The sequence below is a fragment of the Saimiri boliviensis genome, chromosome 12 (assembly GCF_048565385.1).
Source record: "Saimiri boliviensis isolate mSaiBol1 chromosome 12, mSaiBol1.pri, whole genome shotgun sequence".
Taxonomy (NCBI): domain Eukaryota; kingdom Metazoa; phylum Chordata; class Mammalia; order Primates; family Cebidae; genus Saimiri; species Saimiri boliviensis.
The window spans coordinates 105,842,243-105,869,999 of record NC_133460.1 but is presented as its reverse complement, the minus strand read 5'-3'; the positions used below and the strand labels follow the sequence as shown (position 1 = coordinate 105,869,999).

Genomic DNA, 27,757 nt, shown 5'->3' with positions numbered 1-27,757 from the left:
GAAGGGTGAATGTCCAGATTAAATGCAAATGAAACTTAAATCCCCTACTGAAGTTCCTGGCCCAGAGTAGGTATTCATTAAATGCTGATTTCTTCCCTGCCCTACTTCCTGTCAAAGTAAATCTAAAACCAATATTTCCTGGACCGATAAGATGTTTAACTCTATAGTGTATAATGATAATTGTATGATGAGAGGCATTTACATTAATTAAAATGTAAAACTAGCTCTAGGCTCTGGATTAGTTCCACCCTTTTTTTTTTTTTTTTTTGAGACGGAGTTTCGCTCATGTTACCCAGGCTGGAGTGCAATGGCGCGATCTCGGCTCACCGCAACCTCCGCCTCCTGGGTTCAGGCAATTCTCCTGCCTCAGCCTCCTGAGTAGCTGGGATTACAGGCACGCGCCACCATGCCCAGCTAATTTTTTTTTTTTGGTATTTTTAGTAGAGACGGGGTTTCACCATGTTGACCAGGATGGTCTCGATCTCTCGACCTTGTGATCCACCCGCCTCGGCCTCCCAAAGTGCTGGGATTACAGGCTTGAGCCACCGCGTCCGGCCTAGTTCCACCCTTTTTATTATCCCGGGCTTTTGCAAATCCCATGGATGGGATCAGCCTGCTGCTTGCAGTCCAAATGGTTCAAGGTTGACAATTGTTTTCCCCCTCTGTTGAAAAAAGTCAGTTGCAGACACATACTTCATGAGGAACAATGTATTTTGGCAAAAGAGTTTTTTGTTTGAGGCTTCAAAATACAAAACACCCTGTCACATTGTCATTAGGCCCTGTAAAGAACAGTGGAGAGAGGTTATGAGATCAGTTGGGGTGGGGTGGGGTGGGGTGGGGTGCGGTATGTTCTGTTTTTGGCTAGGCTGGAGAGGGGAGCTCCATAAGATGTTATGGTCATCTTTGCCGTGTTTGCCTGTAGTGACGTCCCCTGAACACTCCTAGCTGAGATTTTCGTCTGTGTGGAAGGGACTCAAGGAGATTGTGATGGGACCTACCGTGCTGAAGTGGGCAGGAGCTGAACAAGCATTTGCATATGGTACCCCATGGAGGTTACTGGATGGGACAGGCTATGAAGTGAGGCCAGTGTGGATGAGGTGATTTTTTTTTTTTTTTTTAATTTTAAGGAATAGTTTTTTTTTTTTTTTTTTTTTGAGACAGAGTTTCGCTTTTGTTACCCAGGCTGGAGTGCAATGGCGCGATCTCGGCTCACCGCAACCTCCGCCTCCTGGGTTCAGGCAATTCTCCTGCCTCAGCCTCCTGAGTAGCTGGGATTACAGGCAGGTGCCACCATGCCCAGCTGATTTTTTGTATTTTTAGTAGAGACGGGGTTTCACCATGTTGACCAGGATGGTCTTGATCTCTCGACCTCGTGATCCACCCGCCTCCCAAAGTGCTGGGATTACAAGCTTGAGCCACCGCGCCCGGCCTTAAGGAATAGTATTTTATTGAATAAGTTTTATTCACAGAAAAATAAGCTATAATCTACAATGAATGCCAGATTATACAGCAGAAAGCAATTTTCTTAGTGTTCTACACTGATAGAAACGTACTTACTAAGTGAAAAAAGCCATAAAATTATATTCAGAAATATAGTACTCTGTCTCAAAATATTTCACATGATTATTCACAATACTAATACAATGAGATCAGTTATTCAGTCAGGTTAGAGTATAACAGTAATGAAAAACATGAAACATCTAACATAAATTACATTAAAACCTTTGTTACATCAAATCAAAAATGCAAATTTCTCACTAAATACAGAAAATCGGTAAAATATATAGTAATTTAAACTATTAATTAATGATACAGAATAAGTGGTAAACTCCAAAAATCTATAGGCATATCTGCAAACTTCAAACTTCAAAATAGAATCTTACCAAACATTAATGTAGCATTTGTCTAACCTTTTTTTTTTTGTTTCGTTCTTGAGACGTGTTTCTTTTTTATTTATTTATTTTTATTTTTATTTTTTAAGACGGGGTTTCACCATGTTGGTCAGTCTGGTCTTGAACTCCCGACCTCAGGTGATCCGCCTGCCTTAGCCTCCCAAAGTGCTGGGATTACAGGCATGAGCCACCGCGCCCGGTGAGACATGTTTCTTCAACTTGTTCCTTGAGATGATGATGGTGATGGTGATGATGATGGTAACTGGCTACCATTCATTGAGTGCCTGTCATGACTCTGTGCTAGGTACTTCAACATATATTATCTCTCATCTTAATCATCCAGAACATCTCGGGTATTCCTGTTTTCACTTTATGCACAAGGTTACTGAAACTCTTGGGGACCGAGTGACTCTTCCAGGACCTCATCGTTAGTGGGGGCCCAGGTCTTTGGTGTAAGAAAAATTTCCCAGGTGAATCCTTCTCTTTCCTGAGCAGCAGGAATTTTTTTTTGTGGGAGAATGTGGTGACTCCTCATTTTTCCCTAAATCTATCATCTGACTATTAAACCTGTAGGGACACTGCTGGCTGATTCTATTTCTTTCTCACACGTCCACACCAAATTCTCCTAAAGTCATTTGAAGAAAAATTCCAGGCAATAACAACGTTGTAATAACTATACTTTGTGATTCTTCTAGGATGGCTTCTGGTAGCACGTGGCTTACTGGAAAGGGGCTAACCTGAGTGCTGCCAAGGAGACCAGTGGGAGACTGGGTCCCGGCTGCTGGTCCAGGCTGAGCCCCACTATAGGAGTCCAGGACAAGAAGGGCTGGCTTCTGTTGCCCATTGGCGTGTGAACCATCTCAGCAGAGCTGGCCATCCCCAGTGATTCATTGTCCTGAATGTCTCTGCTGGTTTGTCCCAGTTTCTGCTAACCCTTAGCTGTTGCCACTTTGATATCACGTCAGCTTTCCTTCCCAGCATTTCTGAGTTACGATTGGGTTGGAAGTCCAGGCCTACCTGAGTAGACAGACCTCTGTGCCCGGGACTCCCGTAACCTGTGGTCATGGAAATGACAAGCACCAAGGCCTATCCGTCCCTTCTAATGTCACTTTCCTGCAGAGATTAGGAGCAGGGACTAAGAAAGCCAAAAAAGAAAAAATTTCAAGAATGAAAAGGCTAAAGCAGAAACACTTCCTCTTCCTACACTCTCAGCCAGGAAGGGTGTCCTTAGTGGGAAAAAGAGGCCATTGAATGGAGACCACTTTTTTTTTTTTTTTTTTTTTTTTTTTTTTTTTTGGTGCTGTGACTCGGATGGAGACCATTTTTTTCTTTTTTTTTGACACTCCACGTCAAAGATGGAGACCATTTTTAAAGCAAGCAAAGGTGAGTTTGGTATTTAAAAATTAAAAAAAAAAGTGAACTCTAGTACCAGCGAATATGGAGGTGAATCGAGGCTGGTTTAGCCAGCTGAGCTTTGTTCTCGGTCACTTGTACAGTGATTGTAGAACACTCAGGGGACCCAGACTTTTCAAAGTGGGAGTTGAGTTTTGGAGGAAAGTTGTAAAGTTCCTTTTTTTTTTTTTTTTTTTCCTGAGATGAAGTCTTGCTCTGTTGCCCAGGCTGGAGTGTAGTGGTGCGATCTCGGCTCACTGCAAACTTTGCCTCCCAGGTTCAAGTAATTCTTCTGCCTCAGCCTCTGGAGTTGCTGGGATTATAGGCATGTACCACCACACCTGGCTAACTTCTGTATTTTCAATAGAGATGGGGTTTCACCATGTTGGCCAGGCTGGTCTCGAACTCCTGACCTCAGGTGATCGATCCACCTCAGTCTCTCAAAGTCCTGGGATTATAGGTGTGAACCACCACGCCTGGCCATAGAATTCTTGACTAGAAGGAGACACTGCAAATTTTCCTCTTAAACTTGCGGCTCACAGTGCGATGACGACTTTCAGAGCTTGGCAGAGGCAAGATGGTATAAACATGATTTTTAGATTGCAGGATAATTGCTGTGGTTTCTTTCAGTTTTTTTCATCCATTTGTTCCCCAAATAATTTTTGAGACCTACTATGCGCCAGCTTCTGTGGGGACTGAATAGCAAGCAATAAACAGTTGAGCGAGGGAGACAGGCTTTTGTAAAATAATTGCCAAAATGAAGTAATAGGGCTGGGCATGGTGGCTCCCGCCTGTAATCCCAGCACTTTGGGAGGCTGAGGAGGTTGGATCACCTGAGGTCAGGAGTTCGAGACCAGCCTGGCCAACATGGTGAAACCCCATCTCTATTAAAAATACAGAAATTAGCTGGGCATGGTGGCGCACGCCTGTAATTCCAGCTACTCAGGAGGCTGAGACAGGACAATCGCTTGAACCTGGGAGGCGGAGTTTGCAGTGAGCCGAGATCGGGCCTTTGCACTCCAGCCTGGGCAACAGAGAGACTCTGTCTCAAAAAAAAAAAAAAAAAAAAAAAGTGAAAAATGAAGGGCTAGGTTCAATTAAAGGTGAAGTGAAGATGCTCTGATGGAAAAGCGTGGGCCGGAGGCATGTACCCCAGGTTTAGGAGTTTCCAGGGACTGGGACTATGAAGCTGCTGCTTTTTTTTTTTTTTCTTTTTTCTTTCTTTTTTTTTTAAAAAAAAAAAACAAAACAGGATCTCACCCTGCTCACTCTGTTGCCCAGGCTGGAGTGCAGTGGCTCAATCACAGCTCATGGCATCGTGGGCCTCCTGGGTTCAAGTGATCTTCCCACCTCAGCCTTCTGGGTAGCTGGGACTACGGCACAGGCTGATTTTTCTATTTTTTTTGTAGAGATGGCTTCTTACTTGTTGCCTAGGCTGGTCTTGAACTCCTGGGCTCAAGCGATCCTCCCACCTTGGCCTCCCAGAGTGCTGGGATCACAGGCGTTAGCCACCACACCTGAGGCTGCTCTTCCTCTTACAGAGGTGATACCCACCTCGAGTCCCCAGCAAACCCACCTGCATTGCAATGTTGACCCTTGGCAACACCGGTCACCTTGCCTGCTAGGTTGACCCTTGTCCAGTGAGGTGATTGTCCAGGGCCTAGACTTTCTGCTTCTCTGCTGTCCCTTGTTGGCTTCAGCTGTTGATATTGATGGAGGCGGAACAGTGGCTGCTGGGTGCATGGGTGCAGCTGGGCTCCGAGGCCGCCCCTCTTTCCCTCCTGCAAGGTGCTTGCCCTCGAAGATATGGCGTGGAGGCAAGTCAAGGGCATCCCAGCAGCCTCCAGTCATTAAGTGAGTGAGTCACTTCAGTCTGTTTCCGATCTCTTTTCTCTTACTACCTCTAATTGGCAGAGTTTCTTTCCAGGCAAATGTGGAGGCAGGGAGATGGCCGGAGGGTGGCCAGGGGAGCCAGGCCAGGTGTGGGCAGAATGGTGATTCTGCCCCCTTTCCAAGTGCCCCACTCCCCCACCAGGGATGCCCTGTTCCAGGAAGCCAAAGTGCATAGGAGCTGTGCACAGCCCTTCTGCGATCTAAAGCTTCCATCTGGATGGTGCTTTGGAGGATTGTGAGAGGTAGTGACTCTTCAAAGTTTGTTTGTTTGTTTGTTTTCTTGAAGCTTTTTACCTCTATGCAAATATGCAGTTTGGAGCAGGGAAGAAAGGTTAACCGTGGTGGCGCCGGCTCTTAACTTGGAATTTCCTGAATTAATGTGGGTTTCAGTCCTCTGGCTCAGGATCCCCCAAGGGAGAGTTTTTCCTTTCTCTACAAAACACCGGAGAAAAGTGATCCCTGTGGCTCCGACCTGCCTTCCTTGGGTCCTGCAGTACAAAACCAGCTGGGAATGTGTCCTGCTCACCCGAAGGCAGCGTGGGGGAACCTCTCCGCCAGGTCATTTCTATTCAGCTGCTTGCTGCTGCTGCCGCCGCCGGCTCCCTGGGCCCCAACTCTGTGCCTTCAGGCCTCCGCATGGGTTTCCCTGCTGGCCAGGCCTGAACTTGCTGGGCCTCCAGCAGCCTGATCAAACCCATTCAAATGAGGAGAACCATCTGTTTCCCGGTCTCCAGCTGCTGCCGCTTCATTTGCAAATGGCTGGGACGCTGCTGAGGGGACCAGGCCTGGGACACATCTGCAGCCTCTGAAGGAGTGTTGGAACCGAGGTCCCACTGAGAGGAGAAAGGCCGAGCCCTTTAAATCAACTGGCAGAACAATACCCCCAAAAGGTCCGGACTGGAGAAAGCAGGAGGCAGCCTTGCCCTCCTGGAATAACTCTTAACCTTCCCCTTTCTTTTTTTCTTTTCTTTTGTAGCCTTGGCCACTTTAAAAGTATTTCTTTATTTGGAAAGTACTGTGGGAGGGTCTGCTCTATAGGCTTGGGGAAAATGTCAAATGGGATTTGGACATCGATCTGACCTTTCAGGGGCGTATAGGGCAAATGTATCCGCTGGAGTATGCGTCGTTTATTGAACGTTTATGTCAGTATCAGGGAGGTGAGATTGTCCCAGCTGCTGCTTAGCCACAGGTAACAGTAAGTGTGGTAAGGTGACTGTCCCTGAAAACGTGCTTCTGGAATGCACTCAGGCGTTGGAGTATGCTCTCTGGAATGCAGGTCCTTAGGCCATGAGCTGTGTGAGGCTCAGCTGTGGGGCCTCTTGCCCGTGGTTTGGTGTTTGCAGGGTTATCCTCAGCATGCCGTGGGGCTAGGATAAGTCATCTGGCACCTGAGCCCTGATGGGGTTCTCATCTCAAGGGAATTCTGTGGTGTGTTACTGTGCCCTATATATAAATATCAGCTACTCTCAAGTGTGTTGGATGGATGAACAGTAGATGGTATTTTAAGAAGCCACAGGCCTCTCTCTGTAAATTAATCAAACAGGCATCATACATGGGTGTTGATAACGATGAATCTCATAAAATCTTCAGATGTTTCGTCTCACTTGGGAACACTACAGAAATCCTCACTTAGGTAACTTACATAGGAGGACAGATTTGTTCACTTGGAAGAAAACCTGTTTTGAAGTCAGAGGAATGCGAATGGAGGCTCTTACCTGGTTGGAAAAAGCAATCTGCCGGCCAGTTAGTATCAGCTGTGCCCCATAAACAGGAACCCAGGAGTGCCTTCCTGGCCGCGGCTGAGTTGCAGGTCAGGGACCCCCCCCACCCAGGTTTCAGCTTGCTCGCTCTCAGACCTGCCCCTCACTGTAAGTACACAGAGGCCTTCCTAGGCAGCCTTTGGTTGTGTCCTGTGGTGTGCAAGATAGGCCTGGAGCAGGCAGGCCTGGAGATGTTTTTCCCTTCTCTAAAGCATGACTCTAAGGCTCAGCAATGTGAGGCTCTGCAAGCCAACACGTTCACTACTGGCAGAGGTAGGTCTCAAACTCTCATCACGGGACACTGGAGCTGAGCTTGCTGCAGGTGGGTCAGGATCAGGACTCACCTGAGAACCTGTGGGAAATAAAGAATGTCAGCCCCCACCCTCAGGCCTACTGACCCAGAATCTTTTTTTGTTTTGTTTTGTTTTTTTTGAGATGGAGTTTTACTCTTGTTGCCCACACTGGAGTGCAAATGGTGTGATCTTGTAAGTGAGCCTCCTGCCTCAGCCTCCTGAGTAGCTGGGATTATAGGTATGCACTACCATGCCTGGCTAATTTTTTATATTTTTAGTAGAGACAGGGTTTTTTTCCATGTTGGTTGGGCTGGTCTCGAACTCCCGACTTCAGGTGATCTGCCCGCCTTGGCCTCCCAAAGTGCTGGGATTACAGACGTGAGCAAATGTGCCCGGCCTCAATTTTGTGTTTTTAGTAGAGATGGGGTTTCACCATGTTGGCTAGGCTGGTCTCTTAACTCCTGGCCTCAAGCGATCCGCCTGCCTCAGCCTCCCAAAGTGCTGGGATTATAGGCGTGAGGCACTGTGCCCGGCCCACCCAGAATCTTTGGGAGTGGGAGCGAGGAAGCTGTCTTAAACTGGCCACGTGGTTTTATGCGCAGTAAAGTCTGAGAAGCACTGCATCAGTCCCCACTCAAGTCCCTCTCCATATGTCTCTTGGGTGGAGTGGGTTGGGGAGGCGGACTGTCTTTGGCTGTGCACGTGCCAGATGGATGAACAGGACGAGATGGGAGCAGCACGATGTCTCCATGGGAATCGGGAATTTTTACAGAGGAGCTACTGGAACTGTGCTGAATAGGAGCCTGCCAGGCAGCGTAGCAGAGTGGGCTCATAGGTAGAGGGCACAGTGCCCACGTGAACAGGCAGGCCAGAGTGTCAGACAGAGAGGGATATGGGGCTTGGAGCGACCAAGTCTCAATGCATGTGATGTTCTTAGGGTTTTATTCTGACTTTGGAGTGGTCTGTGCCTTTCTTAAAACATAGAGGTCACATGTGCTTTTCAAAAGATTCCTCTGGAGGTCTGCGGTGGCTACAAGGGGCGCACCGTGGGTGATGGGTTAGGCGCGTTGCAGAGGACTTGTGGCGGGCCGGAGGAGGCCTGGAGTGGGCCTTTCGGATGCAGTTTTGCCCATACTTTCTTTCAGGGCTAAGCTTTCCATCAGGGATAGGCTTAATAGGTGAAGGGGTGTGGGGACTGATCAGAAGAGGGGCCAGAGGAAAAGAGGGGCTTTAAGGCTGACTTGGAGCTTGGGTGGCAGTTCAGCTGTGTGACTCCCTTCATCCAGCAAGAGGCTGGTGGAGGAGGAAGAGGTTGAAGGTCACTTGCTTGTTTTGGAAAAGACCTCTGCAGACATCCAGGTAATGCGTCTCCTCCCCTTGGCAGGTGGAAATATGAACCCACAAGCAGGGACTTGAGTGGCATCTGCAGGGAGGAGGAGGTGGGAAAAGCCACAGGCGCCCCGGGGACTGGAATGCAGGGCAAGGACCAGAAGAGCCGGAGGTGGAATTCTGGGCATATCCATGGATAAAGGAGGGGCAGCAGCAGGGAAGAAGTTTCCTAGAAAGGCAAGAAGACCTCCTTGACATGTTCCTGTCCATAAGAACCATACACACCCACATGTGCATGTCCCAGCAGGAAGCAGAATGCTAACCAAAGATAATTAACCCCCAACTCTGTGTTCGGGGTTGAGAAATACAGCAGGAGCTCTGCCCCCTCCTCTCACTGCCGGACCTTCCACACTGAAAGACCTGGCTAGGTGGCTTTGCTTCTTTTCCTGCTTAGTGCAGGAGTGAGGATTTCAGCCAGAAGGTCTTTCTGATGGCGGATGTGTAAGTGCCAGGCATTGTGCTTGGTGCCTTCTGTGTCCTGTTTCATTCATTATTGTTCCTGTTCTGAGGACTTGCCTCAAGGTCACACGATCTGTAAGTGGCAGAGTTTCAGTGTCAGTGTCAGGTCGGTTTGGGATATATATAAATATATACATGTATATTTGAGATAGAGTCTCACTCTGTTGTCCAGGCTGGAGTACAGTGGCATGATCTCGGCTCACTGCATCTTCAGCCACCCGGGTTTAAGCAATTATTCTGCCTCAGTCTCCCGGGCAGCTAGGATTATAGGCTCCCACCACCACGCCTGGCTAATCTTTGTGTTTTTAGTAGAGATGGGGTTTGACCATGTTGGCCAGGCTGGTCTCAAACTCCTGACCTCAAATGATCCACCCTCCTCGGCCTCTCAAAGTGCTGGGATTACAGGCATGAGCCACCATGCCTGGCCTTGGTCTATACTTTTAACACATGGTGGCTACTGCACCACCATGCCTTTTCTAAAGAGTCATCAGAGAAGGGACAGAAATGAGACCATAAGCTTAATGCTAAGGGACCATGAGAGGCTTGGGGTATGGCTGTCTGATGAGACAGGTGATTTACTTCTTTATTTATTATTTATTTTTATTTTTGAGACAATGTCTAGCTCTGTCGTCCAGGCTGGAGTGTAGTGGTGTGATCTTGGTTCACTGCAACCTCCACCTCCCAGGTTCAAGTGATTCCCCTGCCTCAGTCTTCTGAGTTGCTGAGATTAGAGGCGCCTGCCCATGCTTTACTACTTTATAAGATGAAGAGAGCTGCCTCTGGCTGAGCACTGTCATGAGGGCTCAGGGTATGGAAGCATTTTGGGACCAGATGGTTCAGTTTCAGGACGGGAGATGACAGTGTGTTCATTTTATAGGATGACAACTCTGCAAGGCCACTCTTGACTCTGAGATTGTATCATGAAAGGCCAAGCACATCCCATCCCGTTCACCTCTTCACCTCCTTGTGAGCCCCCGACATGCCTTTCGATGAGAGGGATTTCCCTAGAACAGTATGCCCCAGGGAGCCCTGAAGGGCTGAAGATGTACCAGTGCTCTCTGCCACGTCCAGCAAGTGTATTTTCAGAAGGTGGGAGGCTCGGGCTGGGCTGGCCAGGCAGCCAGGCACACAGACTCCTCATTGTACATCTGAGCCGGGGCGTGCGGGGACTTCTCCATAACTCGTAGCGCAAGTTTCTACTTCCTGGGCGCTAACGGCCTGCCGCTTTGGGAAATGCTTTCAGAACAAAAGTCTCAATTTTGAAGTTCTTGCTCAAGAAAGGCTGCCCATATCTAGGAATTTATGCGCACCGTACTGATTCAATACTTGCATCTTGGTGGGCCATTGGGACTTTTTTGCTCATGAAATATGAGTTTAATACACTCGTTGGGACCAGGGAGAAAACTTTTCCCTCTGTGCATTTTTTTTTTTTCTGAGAACACTATCATCAACATTAAATATATAATTTTTAATGGTTACCATATTGGAAGCATTAGCCATGATCCTGTCTGGTCACCAGGGACGTGAGCCAATCCGGAGTTTCTGGAGAAGTCCAGGTACTGCCGCAGAAGGAAATACAAGTAGAGCCGAAAACATCAGATCACAAACGAGAGGCATGCTGCTAAGCACGGAGTGTGGGTTTCCACTTCGGGTGGGGATACTGGGAGACATGGCGACTCCTCTTCAGTGAGTGCATTCTTAGGCTCTTTGCTCTGTGCGCCTTTTTATTTTCTTATGGGCAGCAACATTTCTTTCAAACATGAAGAGCCATCCACCGTGTTTCTCAAAGACCGACTCAAATGATATGAGGGGTGTGCCTAAATGCATAATTTTTTTTTTTTTTTGAGACGGAGTTTTGCTCTTGTTAACCAGGCTGGAGTGCAATGACGCTATCTCGGCTCACCGCAGCCTCCGCCTCCTGGGTTCAGGCAATTCTCCTGCCTCAGCCTCCTGAGTAGCTGGGATTACAGACATGCGCCACCATGCCCAGCTAATGTTTTGTATTTTTAGTAGAGACGGCGTTTCACCATGTTGACCAGGATGGTCTCGATCTCTTGACCTCGTGATCCACCCATCCACCCACCTCGGCCTCCCAAAGTGCTGGGATTACAGGCGCGAGCCACTGCACCCGGCCAAATGTATAATTTTTAGTGGTTACCACATTGGAGACATTAGCCATGATCCCATCTGATCGGTGAGCCAGTCTGGAGTTTTTGGAGAAGTTCAGCTACCACTGCAGAGGCGGCTGTCAGCTGTTGTTACCACATCTGTGTTACCGTCCAGGGAGGTTTCGGTCCCGACTTGAGCGTACCAGACACCCTGACAACTGCAGAGGACTGCAGCCTCTCAGCCTGCATGCTTATCTGTTATTTGTTGCTTTGACTTCTTTGTGTCCCCCTGTTTTTATGTTGGCAGTATTTCTTGAGGTAGAGAACTTTCATCTTTATGCTGTGTGGAGTATTTGTCCCGTCCACGTTCCCTTAAAGAACACGTAGTACCTATGCCTTATAAGGTCTCTTTTGGATGTGAGGAATTTCGTCTTCCTGCAAGCAGGTTCTTGTAGAGGGGAGGCTTTGAGGATGTCTGGACAGTAGCAGGCTGTCTTCGGTGCTGCGTGAACAGCTCTCACGGCAGGGCACACAAAGGTGGTTAGTTCTGACTTGGTCGGTGGGACTCCATTGCCTTTATTTTTTAATTTTAATTTTTTCTTTTTTTTGGAGATGGAATCAGTTCTGTCACTCAGGCTGGAATGCAGTGTTGCGATCTGGGCTCACTGCAACCTCCGCCTCCTGGGTTCAAGCGATTCTCCTGCCTCAGCTTTCTGAGTAGTTGGGACTACAGGCGTGTGCCACCGTGCCCGGCTACTTTTTGAGTTTTTAGTGGAGGCGGGGTTTCACCATGTTGGCCAGGCTGATCTTGAACTCCTGACCTCAGGTGATCCACCTGCCTTGACCTCTCAAAGTGCTGGGATTACAGACGTGAGCCAACCACACCTGGCCTCCATTGCCTTTATTTCCTTCTGCTGATAAGTTCTGATGCCATCGAGGCCCAGACTGTGCTACAGGAAAGAGGGGGCGAGGCTCTCCCAGAACCCCTATCTTGCAGAAACGTCATCAATTACTAAAAAGCTGTGCTGTTTGTGCTGGATGTCTGTCTGTGCAGACTCTGTATCTGTTTGAGATTGTAAGAGATAGCTCAGGAGGGCCATGTACATGACACATCTCTCTTCTGTTCCTCTGGACAGAGAATTGGGTACTGACTGGTTAAGATTTCTTACCGGGACTGGGCATGGCCACTACAGGACATCTTCCAGACTAAGAGGGCCAGTGGGGGCTACTGGACCAGGGAGGACAGGGGCGGCCAGTTACTTGCCGTGTGCTTTGTGCGCAGTGACTACGTAGCGACATTTGCAGCTGGACTCTGCTTCCTCTGTAAAGACACTGGCAGCCCTGCAGCCATGACATTTACTCTGTACAAGGTGGCAGGAGGTGTGGGAGGGCGCCAGGAACCCAAGGCCATTTTACTGCCCTTTCCCCAGTGCTCCTGTTACAGTGCCTCTGGGAGTCCCAGCTGGGACTCCAGGTAAGAGCAGGTACCTGCAGCCCACGACCCTGCCAGGCAGTGTCTCCTGCCCTGCCTCTTCTCTCTGCCCCTCCCTCTTTCTCCTCTCCCCTTTCCCTCTTTCTTCCTGTTCCCTGCCTCTTCCCTCTCCCTCCGTTTTTCTCCTTTCGTTTTCCTCTCCTCTTTCTTCCCTCTCTTTCTTCCAGGGAAATTTGTTCAGGGATTTCTCTCTTTCTCCCTTTCTTCCTCTTTCTGGAGGAATATGTTTAGGGATTGGACACCCCTGACTTTGGAGGAGGGAGAAATCTCAGTGGGATGTGTCCAGGGTGACCCCGCCACATCCAGGGAACTGGGATGATCGAGACGGTGGAAAAGACACCATCCCTGGGAAACCTCAGACAAGGCTTCATCCGTGAAAAGCAGTGGAGTGAGCTTTGCCGTTGTAGAAACTGCTTTCTTCTTCCTTAACAGTTTAAATCTGTCCTCCGTTCTCCGTGAAGTGATTGGCCGGGGCAAGACTCAGGTTTCCCATCTGTTCTCTGTTTGCATTTGGGCGCCATTTCAAAAACCACACGGGAAAAGTTTATAGGCAAACATTATAAAAAGTGACAGTCTGAAGTGCTGCTATCGCTGGTTTGGCAATGGAAAGTGTTACCTGAAATAGCTTACTGTTTCTAAGCCCTTCACTGTTTCCACTGTCTCAAGACAACCCTCCCGCTGAGACGGGCGAGAAGTCCAGCTGACTGGGTGCAGTGAAGTCACAGAGGCCACAGTCTTTTTGACTTTTACAAGATTTCCCCCTCCTGGGGCTATCTTCACATACCTCGAGGATTTTTTTCTCTGTTTACTTACGGAGAGGTAAATTCATGCAGCTTGTGGCTAGTGGCAATCTGTGTGACATCACACCGAGAGGTCGTGACTTCTGCCAGGATCTGCTGAGGAGCTTGGAGAGTCAGGCAGTCCCTGCCTCAGTTTCTTTCTCTCCCCAGTCGGAGGTCCTACGAGCTCCCAAGGAATAACAGGATGGTTTTCTTAGGGAAGGAAGGAGGCCAGGTCAAGGCAGGAATTACTCAGAGGAAACGTGCAGATACCTGTTGTTATTCATATTATTTATTTGTTTGTTTGTTTGAGATGAAGTTTCACTCATGTTGCCCAGGCTGGAGTCCAATGGCGCGGTCTCAGCTTGCTGCAACTTTCACCTCCCGGGTTCAAGTGATTCTCCTGCCTCAGCTTCCCAAGCTGGGATTACAGGCATATGCCACCACATCCAGCTAATTGTTTATATTTAGTAGAGATGGGGTTTCACCACATTGGTCAGGCTGGTCTCGAACTCCTAACCTCAGGTGATCTACCTGCCTTGGCCTCCCAAAGTGCTGGGATTGTAGGCATGAGCCGCTGTGCCTGGCCCACGTATTTTTTGATTAGCTGTGTAAGTACCAATCTCTCAGTTTTGAAGAATCACAACAGTCAATTTTTAAAAAAGAAGCTGCTTGCGGCTGGGTGCAGTGGCTCACTTTGGGAGACTGAGGTGGGTGGATTGCCTGAGCTCAGGCATTCGAGACCAGCCTGAGCCACATGGTGAAACCCCGTCACTACTGAAATACACACACAAAAAATTAGCCGTGTGTGGTGGTGTGCACCTGTAATCCTAGCTACCCATGAGGCTGAGGCAGGAGAATCGGTTGAACCTGGGAGGTGAAGGTTGCAGTGAGCTGAGGCCGCACCATCGCACTCCAGCCTGGATGAGAGAGTGGGACTCCATCTCAAAAAAACAAACAAAAAAAGAAACTGCTTGCTAACCTGCTGTTGGTACTTCCCAAGTGTTTGAAACTTCTGGGAGAAAATTCACATGGAAGCAACTGAGCCTTACCCAGCAGGGCTGTGCATGGTGGTGTGGCCACAGCAGTGGAAGTGGGTGTTGAGCTGTGTCCCAGGAAGGAGACGTGGTGCCTTATTTGTTTAGCAGTTTTAGGAAACAGTGACAAAGAGTTAACACTAGTGTGAAGCTTGCTTGCTTCCTTTTGAATTTTAATTCATAATGTGAAAAATACATGGAAACATATTTTCTGTCTGTGGAAGACTCCGAAAGAACATTTGTGCATAGCAAAGCAGCTTCTAGAACCTTCTCCCCATTGTGTTTTGGCAGGAGACGAGGGACGTGTTGGGCTGTGCGCTCCCAGTGGAAAGGTGAAAGTGTGCCACAGCTCTGGAAAAAAGTAAATCCAGGAAATGTTCGTATGACTATCAAAGGAATTATGTGCCTTTCCTGGGGAATTCTTTGCCCTTTCACAGAGCAGGCTGTACAGCCTGGTGGAGTCAGGGAGAGGTGGTCCAGAGTCAGGGAGGCCTCTTTGCGCATGCAGGCACAGAGGGGATTCGCTGATTGTCCTGGCTCCGCACAGCACGGGGCCAGGTGGGTACAACTTCGGGGATGGACTTATGGGGGCTCAGGGACCACATGTTTGCAGGGAGTGGGCAGTGGGTCAGGTGACCTGCAGCACTCAAACCCAGAAGAGAAGCTGAGTCCTGAGGATGGCAAATGGACCCAAGGACAAGGGAAGGGATACAGCTGCTTCCACTGAGCCAGCTGTTAGGGGCTTGTGTTCTTGGTCCCCTGGCCGGATTGTCTTTCATGTGTGCCACGTGTGCTAGGCCCTGCAGGCTGGGTTTGAGGGGGCCACTGGGTGGCCTGGGAGGCTACTGGTGTGGCATTTGGCCCCTCCGCAGCGTGTGGCCCCCGCCCCCCCGCCTCTCTTCTTACTTACATCCTTCTCTGTGTATGGCTTCTCCCTAGCCTCTTTCTCTCTCCTGTGTTTATTCACACATTCTCCCTAACAAGTGCTTGAGGTCTTCTGCGTACCCAGGGATATCACTGGTATGTTTACCTAAGGCCCTGCTGATCCCCAAGATGGGCCCTTTGTGAAATGACCACTGAAGGGATGCGGGGTGGAGTCCTTGCTTTCTCAGTTTACCAAGACAGCAGTTACTGGTTTGAGACTTTGAAGCCAGGATGGCTTGATTTTTATGGATCAACATCATTATCTCATCGGTGTATTTTTGGGAGTGATATTTTGGTATCCTTGAAGCTTGGATATCTGGATGACAGTTTTGATCTGGTTTTACTGGGACAAAAGCAATTTTGGTACATCAAGTCATCTTAACTGTCCATTGAGATGGGACTCATATAAAATCATTTTGTATCTGGAGATAGAAATCCAAGTGTTCCAGCCAGGTGTGGTGGCTCATGCCGGTAATCCCAGCACTCTGGGAGGCCAAGGCTGGTGGATCATCTGAGGTCATGAGTTTGAGACCAGCCTGGCCAACACAGCGAAACCCTGTCTGTAATAAAAATACAGAAAAATTAGTTGGGTGTGGTGGTGCGTGCTTGTAGTCTCAGCTACTCGGGATGCTGAGGCAGGAGAATTGCTTGAACCTGGGTGGTTGAGGTTGCAGTGAGCTGAGATCGTGCCACTGCACTCCAGCCTGGGTAACAGCAAGGCTCCATCTCAATCAAAAAAAAAAAAAAAAAGAAATCCAAGCGTTCTGTGATTATTCTCTGAAAATCATGGTGCTTAAAAAAATCATGGCAAGCATCTTCCGCCTTGAAGAATAACAGTGATAGAGACAGTCATTGGCTCAACAGGATGTAGTTGAAGATGGAGTTTACCTTCATTGGCTTATTGGAGTCTCACCAATAATAAACCTGTATTTGGGAACTCTTACCCTGCAACAGAGGGGAACGCCAGGTTGAGAGGTTAAGCAGGCATGGAGAGGCGTGGAACTCAGGGCTTCATCATCTTCTCGTCCAGGACAGCACCGTTTACTAGGCATCTCCCGTGTCCAGCTCTGAATAAGATACAGGTCCTCCCTGTCCCCTGTTCTCCCTTCTAGAACAGCAGGTGTTAGTCCAGCAGCTCAGATACCTCCAGTTTCCGTTAAGATTTGGAGGTTTATGGAGTTTAGGTGACAGAAAGGATTGTCAGTTTAAACACTTTCCTTTAAAAACAGAAATCATACATCATAATTCCTCTTTTGCCAGGAGATAGATTTTTCTGCATCACAACTGCAAATGTCTTGCTTATCTTTCATTTTTCCCTAATGCAGTCTTAGAGCATTCCACTGTGTGACATAGGGACATGGTTGCACCTTATCTGAGGGTCAGGATGGGGCAGATTGGCGCGTGGGTCCCAAATGCCTCCCCTGTAAGGGAAGGAAGCTTTGCTGCTGCTGCTCAGTGGCTGCCCTGGTGACCAATTCTGGCTAAGAGGAAAGTACATTCCAGAACATTCTTGGTGACTTGCTGGTCATGTGATGTTGTCATAATAGACATTGATTGTTTTATGACCCAGACTAATGCAATGTAAATTCATTGTAGCATGATGGGGGCTGTTTCAGCAGTGAGTTGTTGGAGACCTGGGACTCAGAGGACGTCTGGTCCTTGTCTTAGACAGCTGTAAAAGGGGTCGGGCCAGTAGCCTTTGGGGCCTCTTCAGTTTTCATGTTGAATGAATCTGTGACTCTAGGGTGTTGGGAGTGGGAGATGGGCCCAGATTTGGGGCCAGACTGAATCCCTGCCCGCTTCTCCTCCGCCTCGTATTTCTCTTCCTTTCTTTTTTCTGTTTGGTCTCCATAGTTGAAAGTATTTCTATCAGTCACTCAATTGAGCTACATTTTAACTTAACCAGCCTTGAGGGACCTGCTCTGAGAGCCTTCCAGCTGAGTTCCTGGCATCTTTTAAACTTCACGTTGTCTTTCACGTCGCAGCTCAAATGCCTATTCTTTGCAGAAGTCTCTCTGATCACCTTATACATCAGGGATTAAAAATCTTTGTAAAGGCAAGACTGCAAATATTGTGGGCCTTGCAGGCCATAGGATCTCTGTTGCAACGACTGAACTCTGCCCTTGTGACACACAAAAGCAGCCGCCAGACAATAAGGAATGGGTATGGCTGTGTTCCAATAAAGGTTTGTTTACAAAAACAAGCGGTGGCTGGCTCAGCCCTCGGGCCATCATCCGCCACGTCCTGGCAAGGGACCAGCCCTCCCCCACTACTGTGTATGCTCCGGTACCTTGCTTTGTCCTTCTTAACACTTAAGCACACTGTGTTTTTTGTAGATTTTGTATTTATTGTCTGTCACACTCACCATAATGGATGCTCCAAACAAGTGCAGAGTCTTTGTCTTGTCTCTTCCTGCTTCTGGAGCTTCCAGAATAGGCTGGTGTGTAGCAGGTGTGCAGTAAGCAATTGCTGAGTGAGAAAAACGCTGGAAACATAACCGGCCCATCAGCTGGGCCTTCCTGGCTTGCTTTTGGGGTGTGTTTGTCCATGTTCCTTTGAGTTTCTGCTTTCCTCCTTTTGCTGTGATTCTCTCTGTGTGCTCACGTGCTAGTTGGCCTCTGGGCCTTGGCCTGCATGCCTTTGGGAAGCCCCGGGCCGCCCATGTAGCTGTTGATGGTGGTGGTGAGGGGGGATTTCTCGTCCCAAATGCATGTGGCCCTCACTGCTTTCACAGTGGGACTGAAGCACAGATTGACTTGATTTCAATCTCCTGCGGGAGATTTGTCCTTCTGAGGGGTGTCTAGGCAAAACAGTTGCCTTTGATCCTGCCCAGATTTGGTGCTGTCCCAGTGCCGGGAAGCTTTGCATTTTCCAGGTCTGGGACTCTGGGTCCCATTCACACTTCACACTGGAGGGACTAAAGCCCGCTTCATGGGCCCTCGTGGGTGGCCACGACAGCCAGCAGCTCTGGCTGTTAATAAACGCCAAAGGCTTCCTCTCGGCTCCAGTGGAGAGGTTGTGTGGGTTGGATTCCTGTGGTCCCATCTCGTGCTCATATCTGGGGACTGTGACCTTATTCCACATGGCCCTGTGTATGCCAGGCAGGATGGGGTCAGTGGGGGGAACAGTGGGGGGAGGCACAGAGAAGCCTGAGACCCACACCTTTCCTCTAGGGTCTTGGTGTCTCCCTGGGGAGATAGGATGCGTTCATGAGAAGATGGCGCATCCCGTGAGCTGGCAAAGTGGGCAGATGTACGGTGGAAGGAGAGGGAGCCACTGCGTTTCCACCCCAGAGTTGGGGAGTGACTGATGTAGGGTGACCCCCATCACAGAGGGCCCTGCTTGATTTGGGCCTTGGAGGGTGGGTGACAGGGAAGAGAGAGAGGAAGGACTATCCCCACGGAAGAAGCCTGGGACGTGTGTGGTGAGAGTTGTGAGCAGGGTGGGACTCAGCTTTGTCGTGTGGAGTTGGGCACGCAGCACCCAGTGGCTTCATTTCAGGACCCCTGTTAAGTGCAGTGGAGACCGCCTTGCAGATGTCTGGCATGTTGCTCTTTTTGTTTTTGGTGTTAAGGCCTCCGGGCTTGTATCGTTCTGAGGACAGCAGCATGTCTCAGCTCACGCAGCACAGAATTAGGTCTCTAGACCCTCAAAATACTGATCTGAATCCGAGAGCTCATGAAAACTCTGGGTGGCGAAAAATCTGGTAGAGGGATCCATTAGTTTTCCTTGAGTTTGAGACCTTTCCTTTTAAGAAGCTTGGCCTTGGGGCAACAGACCAGGTCTAGCACAAATAAATAATTAAGAGCGTATGTGTGTGTGAGACGCACAGTTGCACTTAACGTACAAATGTGTAAAACTCGGCATTCTTAGAAATAAAACATACCACAGTAACAGATTTTCGCAGATATCATGGGGCAAGCACACTTGGGCAATCAATTTAAACATTTGCTTGTGAAATAGCCTTCCGCGCTATGGTTTGGTTTGTTTCTAAAGCCCTGTAGGATGTGGGAACTAAGCCAGGACGGATTTGCTGGGGGTGTCCTCTGGTTGCTGTTCCAGATACTTCCTGGCTTCCTGGGGCTTGGGGAGAGGTGGATGCCTGCTGGGGCCATTTGCAAAGCAAGAACAGCTTCTCCTGGGAAGAAGCCTCCACTGACCTTTGTTGGACATTCTCTCCTCTCCCTCCTTCCCATCTGTCTCCATCTTCTCTCCCACCTTTCTGCAGAGCCACCAACCAAATACCAAATCTCTCAACCAGAAGTGTACGTGGCTGCGCCAGGGGAGTCGCTAGAGGTGCGCTGCCTGTTGAAAGATGCCGCCGTGATCAGTTGGACTAAGGATGGGGTGCACTTGGGGCCCAGCAATAGGACAGTGCTTACTGGGGAGTACTTGCAGATAAAGGGCGCCACGCCTAGAGACTCCGGCCTCTATGCTTGTACTGCTACTAGGACTATAGACAGTGAAACTTGGTACTTCATGGTGAATGTCACAGGTGAGTTGGCCTGCGAGCATTGCGCTCTCTCTTCTCTGTCACCATTATCTGATTTACGTTTTTTTTTTTTTTTGCCAAGCACAAAGGTAATGAGATCTCTAATTGGATGCTAGGCACATAGCTTCATGGTTTTGCAAATTCTTCTTTGGGATCTGGTGCACCAGAAGGGCCAATCGTTAAGAATGACAGAATTCTTGTGCACAAAGTAACGCTTTTCTTAAGAGAGCACACTTTTATTTAAGTAAATACATGCTCCCCCGCTCCAACTCCGTACCACTGACATCTTTGGCGTTTAGAAGATAGGACTGAAATTTGGATACTCGAGATTTCTGATTCGTTTATTAAAGTTTGAGTTTCTCTCCTTGATTTCCTTCTATGCAGTGAGTGGGGCAGAGCATGCCCTCTTTGTGGCCGAGTATAAAGTTCTGCTTTCAGGAAATTAGTTGATGATGAGCAGGGCCACACGGGGACTACGTTTTGTTAGAAATGAATTTCTTTCTTGAAGGGGACCCCAAATGCTGAAAGGTTCAGTTTTGAGTCTTTGCGTACTACACAATTGGTAACTTTGTCGAGGGCTTCAATACTGTTTGAAGCTTGAAATCCAGTTCTAGTGCATCCAATTTTATATCCCGTTTCAATAGCGTGAAAGCAGAAAACACTGAGAATCATAACGTAGACCAACTGTGTCATCACGGAGGGAAATTTTAAGCCATTCAAATGACATTAACTAAACACAATCCCGGGCTCTTTGTGGGGGTTCCTGGGTTGTTGACTTTGCTATGGAGAAGGTCTCCGTTGTCGATCATCGCAGCCTTTTTGCTTTACAAAAACACATCCATGCAATATGTTCTTTTGCGTACAGATGCCGTCTCATCTGGGGATGACGAGGGGGACACCGATGGCGCAGAAGATTTTGTCAGTGAGAGCACTAACAACGAGAGTAAGTAACCGCCCGGCTCCAGTGGCCCCTGAGAGAGGAGCCCGGAGGGAAGTCCTGCCCGTCGCCTGTCTTCTTGTCCACTGTCCCGCGCTGTGCTGTGTCCCGCGGCCCTTGCCTTTCCCCGCTGTGTCTACTTTCCTGACTTTCAAACCTGAGAATAAACCAGTGTTGCTGCACAGCCTTCTCTCTCTCTCGTTTGTCCTTTCTTCTCGTGTCACTGGTCATTGGCTTTTCAAAGCAGTTACGACTTTTCTTTCCGTGTTTCCTTTTCCCTTTGGCTTCTCCCCGTTCAGAGACACAAAAAGAGTAGAACCGTGTCACATCTTGGTTTTCTTTGTGATCGCTGATTGTGCTTGGTTTAATCCAGTGGTGTGTGACTGGGGCCATTGCCTGTTCCTGCTCTCCTGGCACTTTGGGCAATATTTGGTTGTCACAAGAGGGGGTGGGGAGCTGGTGGCCTCTAGTTGGGCAGGGGCCAGGGATGAAGAGCACAGCCCCCTAACAAAGAATCATCCAGTCCAAGATGTCAGTCGTCCCTAGGGCGAGAAACCCCGGCCTGCTACAACACACACCTCATGCCGAGTGGAAATAAAGGAAGTGTGCCTGGCTTTGTAGACCATGATTGAAAAGGAAGCAAGGGTGATTTGCTTAATGAAGGCCACAAACCCGGGAGAGGCCGTTTACTTGGTGAAGAAGAACAGGACATAGCGTCTTAGAGCTGGACAGCCTGGGTTTGAATCTGGCTCCACAACTTCTGACTTGCTCATTTCACTTTTGTGCCTCAGTTTCTTTAACAAGAAAGTGGAAGTATTATTATTTTATTTAAGTGGGAGTAGTAATAATACTGTCTTCTGGGGTTATTAGGATTAAATGAGTTCATACTTGTACAGTGCTCAGAAGAGTGAGTGCTTGCAAATGTTTATTCAATAAAGAAAATACAATATAACATTACTTGCATTTTCCAATGACATGGCTGGAATGTTCCTAAAAGTGTTTGTACATCGGGCATTGGGGTTCTCTGTTTACATGGTATAGTCTACAGTTTTTTAAAAAGGATTTTTAAAGAAAGGATTTTAGTCAATTTAGTACATTTAAAGAAGGCCTAAGTAACATAAGACAATTAGTTGTTAAAACAGTCCAGAGCTTAAATTTTTTAATAACAGTATTTTATTTATTTATTTTGAGATGGAGTCTTACTTTGTTGCCTAGGCTGGAGTGCAGTGGTATGATCTCGGCTCACTGCAACCTCTGCCACTCTGGTTCAAGTCATTCCTGTGCCTCAGCCTCCCTAGTAGCTGGAACTACAGGCATGTGCCACCACACCCAGCTAATTTATGCCCCCACCCCGCCCTGAGATGGAGTCTTGCTCTGTTACCCAGGCTGGAATGCAGTGGCGCAATCTCGGCTCACTGCAACCTCTGCCTCCTGAGTTCAAGCAGTTCTCCTATCTCAAGGTCCCAAGGGCTGGGACTATAGTTGCCTGCCACCACACCCAGCTAATTTTTGTATTTTTAGTAGAGACGAGGTTACATCATGTTGGCCAGGCTGGTCTTGAACACCTGACCTCATGATCTGCCCACCTCGGCCTCCCAAAGTGCTGGGATTACAGGCATTTGCCACTGTGCCTGGCCTACTTTATGTATTTTTAGTAGAGACAGGGTTTCACCACGTTGGCCAGGCTGGTCTTGAACTCCTGACCTCAAGTGATTGACCTGCCTTAGCCTCCTGAAGTGCTAGGATTACAGGCATTGGCCACTGCGCCTGGCAATACTTTGTATGTTAGAGCAGTTTTAGGTTCATAGCAAAATAAGGAGGAAGGTACAAAGATTTCCCATATAATCTTCCCCAACACATGCATAGTCTGTCCTGGCGTCAGCACTGCCACCAGAATGATACATCTGTTCCAGTTGGTGAACCTGCACTGCCATCATCAACCAAAGTCTGTAGTTGACGTTAGGGTGTGTAATCATACAGTCTGTAGCCTTTACAGATTGGCTTATTTGACTTAGTAAGATGCATTTAAGTTTCCCTCATGTCTTTTATCATGGCCTGATGGGTCAAGTGTTGGTAGCACTGGGTATTTCATTGTATGTATCAGAGTTTATTTACCCATTCACCTGCTGAAGGATATCTCGGCCAGACGCGGTTGCTCACATCCATAATACCAGCACTTTCTGAGGCAGCGGATCACTTGAGGTCAGGAATTCAAGACCAGTCTGGCCAACCTGGCGAAACCCTTGTCTCTACAAAAAATACATAAGTTAGCCAGGTGTGGTGGTACATGCCTGTAATCCCAGCTACTCGGGAGGGTGAGGCATGAGAATCACTTGAACCCAGGAGGCGGAGGTTGCAGTGAGCCGAGATCATGCCACTGCACTTCCACCTGGGTGACAGAGTGAGACTCTGTCTCAAAAAAAGAATATCTCTGTTGCTTCCAAGTTTTGACAGTTGTGAATAAAGCTGCTACGGACATCTGTGTGCAGGCTTTTGTGTGGACATGGTTTACATTTACTGGGAGTAAATGTGAAGGAGTACGATTGCTGGATTACGTGTCATAATCTTATGGTAAGAGTATACTTAGGTTTCTAGGAAACCACGATGCTGCCTTCCAAAGTGGCTGCACCATTTCACATTCCCCCCAGCAATGAATGAGAGTTCCTGTTACTCCATATCATTTGCTGTGCTCAGTGTTCTGGATTTTGGCCATTCTGATAGGTGTGTAGTGGTATTTTGTTGTTTTAATTTAAATTTCTCTGATGACATATGATGTGAAGCATCTTTTCATATGATTAATTACCACCTATGTATCTTCTTTGGTGAGATGTCTATTAAGCCTGTTGGCCCATTTTTTAATTAGGTTGTCTGTTTTCTTACTGTCGAGTTAATGAGAGTTCTTTGTGTATTTTGGATAACAGTCCTTTATTACATCTCTTTTGCAAATATGTTCTCCCCCCTACCTGTGGCTTGCCTTTTCATTCTCTTGACAGGGTCTCTTGCAGAGCAGAAAATTTTAAAAATTATAAAATTTTATGTAGTCTGGTTGTTTCTTTTATAGATGGTGCCGTTGGTGTTATCTCTGAAACATCGTCAACAAACCCAAGGTCATCTAAATTCTCCTCCTCAGAGTATTACAGTTTTATGTTTTGTATTTAAGTGTGTAATCTATTTTAAGATGTGTGTAATCTATTTTTGTGAAGGGTGTAAGGTGTGTGTGTGAATTTACTTTTTAGCCTGTGGATGTCCAGTGGTTTTGGCACTACTTACAGAAAAGACTGTCTTTTAGCTTTTAAAGGAAAAAGAGAAAATAGATATTGTTAGGTATCTGGCATAAATGAGTTCCCGAAGTGAAGATTTAGATTTGTCCCAGAGTCTCCAAGCAGCTTGGGCAAAAGGGAAATATTTTGGTTGATGCAGTGTTTACCTTTTATCATGAGGAAGCTTAGGGCAGTGGTTCTCAAAGTGAAGTCCCTGGACCAGCGGCATCAGCATCCCCTGAGAACTCCCTAGAGATGCAGATTTCTCAGGCTCCTCCTCAGGCCCACTGCCATAGAAACTCTGGGGGCAATTCTGATTCACACTGAAATCTGAGAACCACTGGCTTTGGAATATACACGTGGAGGGTTTGCCCTGAATTCTGCCCTGAATGGGAGCTTACCATTAGTCTTGTTCATAAAACAGAGGATAATAAGCTGAGTGGAAGTATATTCTGTGATTTGTACCAGCCTTTTAAAGAGGTTTTCATTATTGTTCTTTAATAAAAAGCGCTGATACGGTGGAGCGCGTTGGTCGCTTCTTTTGGCCATTGGCTCTGGCATGCGCTGGAGGCAGAGATGCTGAGGGTCCACCCTCGATAGCCTCTATGCTGGCTGCTGGTTCCATCCAGGTCACCACGAACCTGATCAGGTGGAGAGAGTATTTATTCTTACTTTATTGATTGGAAAATTGTGGCTCAGTGAGCAAAAGCAGAGCTGCGTTTCAGTCATAGGCCTGCTGCATGAGGGCATCGTAGGGTCACGATGGGGGTGGAGTGAGAATGCTTGTACAGATGTTTACAGCTCTCAAGCGATACTGCATGTGGGTGCCCTCACTGTGGCTTGAGACATCAGATTCTGTCAGCTTGGTTTGGTTTGCATGCCTGGGAACTGTGTTGTCCTGGTGGTCAGCTACCTGCCTAATAGCAGGTTACCGGGAAACCACGTGAAGCAATAAAATGCAACAGCAAGGTATGGATTACATAACAGGCAGGGTGAGTGGTTCTGAAGGATTCTGTGCTGTGGGCCTGATGCTTTGCATTGTGAATCCTGTTTCTGATGCCCCAGGGCCCATGGAGAACGGCCAGGGGGTAGAGCGCCCATGTGATGAATGCCAGCCAACAGCATACTTGCCATGCCTTCACCTTGCAAGCAGGGTTCTTTTGTAATTAGCTCTCAAATGACACCAACCCTGCCCCCAAAATGGGTGCTCTGCAGTGATTAAGGGCTGGTGTTAGCTGTACCAGGGAGATACTGTTGTGGGAGGGGCCTCTGTTTGGTGCCTGTGAAACATTAGATGCTATTTAAAGTGATAGCAGTTTTTAGCTGGCTACTTGGCCTCTGCCATCTGTTAGTGTGATTAGGCTGGTCTGATTCACAGGTGCAGCCTGGGGCGGCTGAGATTAAGCAGCTGTGGCCTGTGTGGACAGAGGAATGCCATGGCCGGGGTAATTGGCAAGGCGGGAAAGGGGACGTTGCCATTAAAACAATTTTTTGCCACCTCATGTGTCAAATGCCTGACCCGATTAATAGGGAAAATTGCAGAAGCACCAAATTCTTTGCATTTTCAGCCAGCTGGAAAACACCCGTATGTCCAGATCAGTTTCTTTGCTGCCTTCTGATTGTCTGGAAATGCCACTGGGGTATGTTTGAATATTTTTCTGTAGGAACATTGACAAATGATGCTCCAGTGACCCTGTGTTGATGGTGACATTTTTGGGCTTTTCAAAGGTTTTTGTTTGTTTTGTTTTGTTTCGTTTTGTTTTTCCTCCTTTAGGATTGAGACTTTGAAAATTTAGTTCTGTATCTTCCAGTTGGAAAAACATATTACAGGTTATTCCCTCTGCTGATAAGCTAGATTATTGATCGAATTTTGGTGGTTAATATAAGAAGTCAAGCTCAGCTGCTTGCTAGAGTTCTTTTTAGAATCTGTACAGAGTGCAAAAAGCTTGGGCGCCAAATGCAATGGCAAAAAATAATCAAGAATTAAAGGCCGGACGTGGTGGCCCACACCTGTAATGCCAGCACTTTGGGAGGCCGAGGCGGGTGGATCACAAGGTCAGGAGTTCCAAGACTAGCCTGGCCAATATGGTGAAAACCCCATCTCTACTAAAAATACAAAAATTAGCCGGGCCTGGTGGCAGGCACCTGTAGTCCCAGCTATTTGGGAGGATGAGGCAGGAGAATCACTTGAACCCAGGAGGTGGAGGTTGCGGTGGGCTGAGGTTGCACCACCACACTTTAGCCTGGGTGATAGCTGTCTCAAAAAACAAAAATTTATGTGTGTGTGTGTGTGTGCGTGTATATATATATATATAATCTAATAACATCATGCTGTACATGCATTGAAAAACCCAGCCATGGGCCAATTTGATCTGACTTTTTAAGTCGGGTTCTTCATCACAGATGTGCAGGGCATTCTTTGGTCCAATTTTAGCAGCTGACTAGCTGATGACCTCACACGGTACCAGCACTAGATGTTTCCCAAGTGGAACAGTCCTGTGACGTCATTACAAGCCTGGCTGCCAGGAAATAATGCTGTTACATATGGCCCTCGGTGCAACACATTTTCTCCCGAAAGAAAGTTGCAATTTCAAATGCTAATTTTTGAAATGCGTCCAGGTTGAGAGTTTCGAAAGGTTGGGAATTTATGCTTTTGTATAGGAAAGTATAACTTCACCTGCCTTCCCTACATACCAGGTATGTTAATGGGTTATCTGGCAGCAAAGAGGGAGATACATATGCCCATTTGTTAGAGGCTTTTTATTGTCTCCAGCTTGCGTTTCAGTGGTTAATGTTTCTGAAAAGCGTGAGACTTAGTTTTTGAGAAGATCGCGATTGACGAAAAGTTCAGGTCCATTGCTGAACTCAGGGAAATGATGGAGAGATGGCTGTATCAAGACTCTTGCTGCTGAAGTGGCTCTTTCTCTCCAGTGATGGGAGACAAGGTAATTTTCTATTTTGGTTTCATTCCTGTTGAGACCTGCAGATACCCACACTCCGTGTCAGGGAGAAAGGCTATTTTTTTTGGAAGTAACTAGGGAAAATGAAGGTAGGTAGCCTGAGATTCCAAACTCACTTCGTTGATTAACCCGCTGATAACAGTTTGAAGTCACCTTGGTTCTAATTATGATTTTTACTTGCTAGAGATACTATCTAAGTTAGTAATGGCAGGCTTCTTAGTTGTGTTGAAATTTCTAGGAATTGAAAAGAACAATATCAACAAAGAAGAGAAACCCACACAGGCTTTGCAAATTTTTGGAAATTCCCTTTGTAATGAAAGTATCATCAATAAGTTGGTTTGGGCCAGCACAGTGGCTCTCGCCTGTAATCCCAGCTACTTGGAAGGCTGAAGCAGGAAGATCGTGTGTACCCTGGAGTTTGAGACTAGCCTAGGCAACATAGCAAGACCCCATCTCCACAAAAAATAAAAAACGAGCCAGGTGTGGTGGCTCATTCATGCCTGTAGTCCCGGTTACTCGGGAGGCTGAGGTGGAAGGATCACTTGAGACCAGGAGGTCAAGGCTGCAGTGAGCTGTGATCGTACCACTGCAGTGCAGGCTGGGCAGCAGAGCAAAACCCTGTCTCTTAAGAAAAAGAAAAAGCGAGTTTTGGTATTTTTATCACGAAGACTAGAGATGATGTTGCATCCA

General features: G+C 47.7%; 1 protein-coding gene across 15 annotated transcripts in view; it reads left to right on the top strand.

Annotated features, from left to right (window-relative positions):
• The window catches only part of FGFR2 (fibroblast growth factor receptor 2), a 120,449-nt gene that overhangs the window by 15,814 nt on the left and 76,878 nt on the right, over positions 1 to 27,757 (top strand). For 8 of the 15 annotated variants that reach the window (XM_003922141.4, XM_074382978.1, XM_010332307.3 and 5 more), the window contains exons 3-4: positions 19,647 to 19,913; positions 20,776 to 20,853. The exons of 3 other annotated variants lie outside the window; for them this stretch is intronic. In XM_003922141.4, coding sequence (XP_003922190.1) covers positions 19,647 to 19,913; positions 20,776 to 20,853 — 345 coding nt within the window. The remainder of the gene's footprint in view (positions 1 to 19,646; positions 19,914 to 20,775; positions 20,854 to 27,757) is intronic. 4 more of the 15 variants (XM_039465117.2, XM_074382982.1, XM_039465116.2 and 1 more) reach the window with 1 other exon arrangement.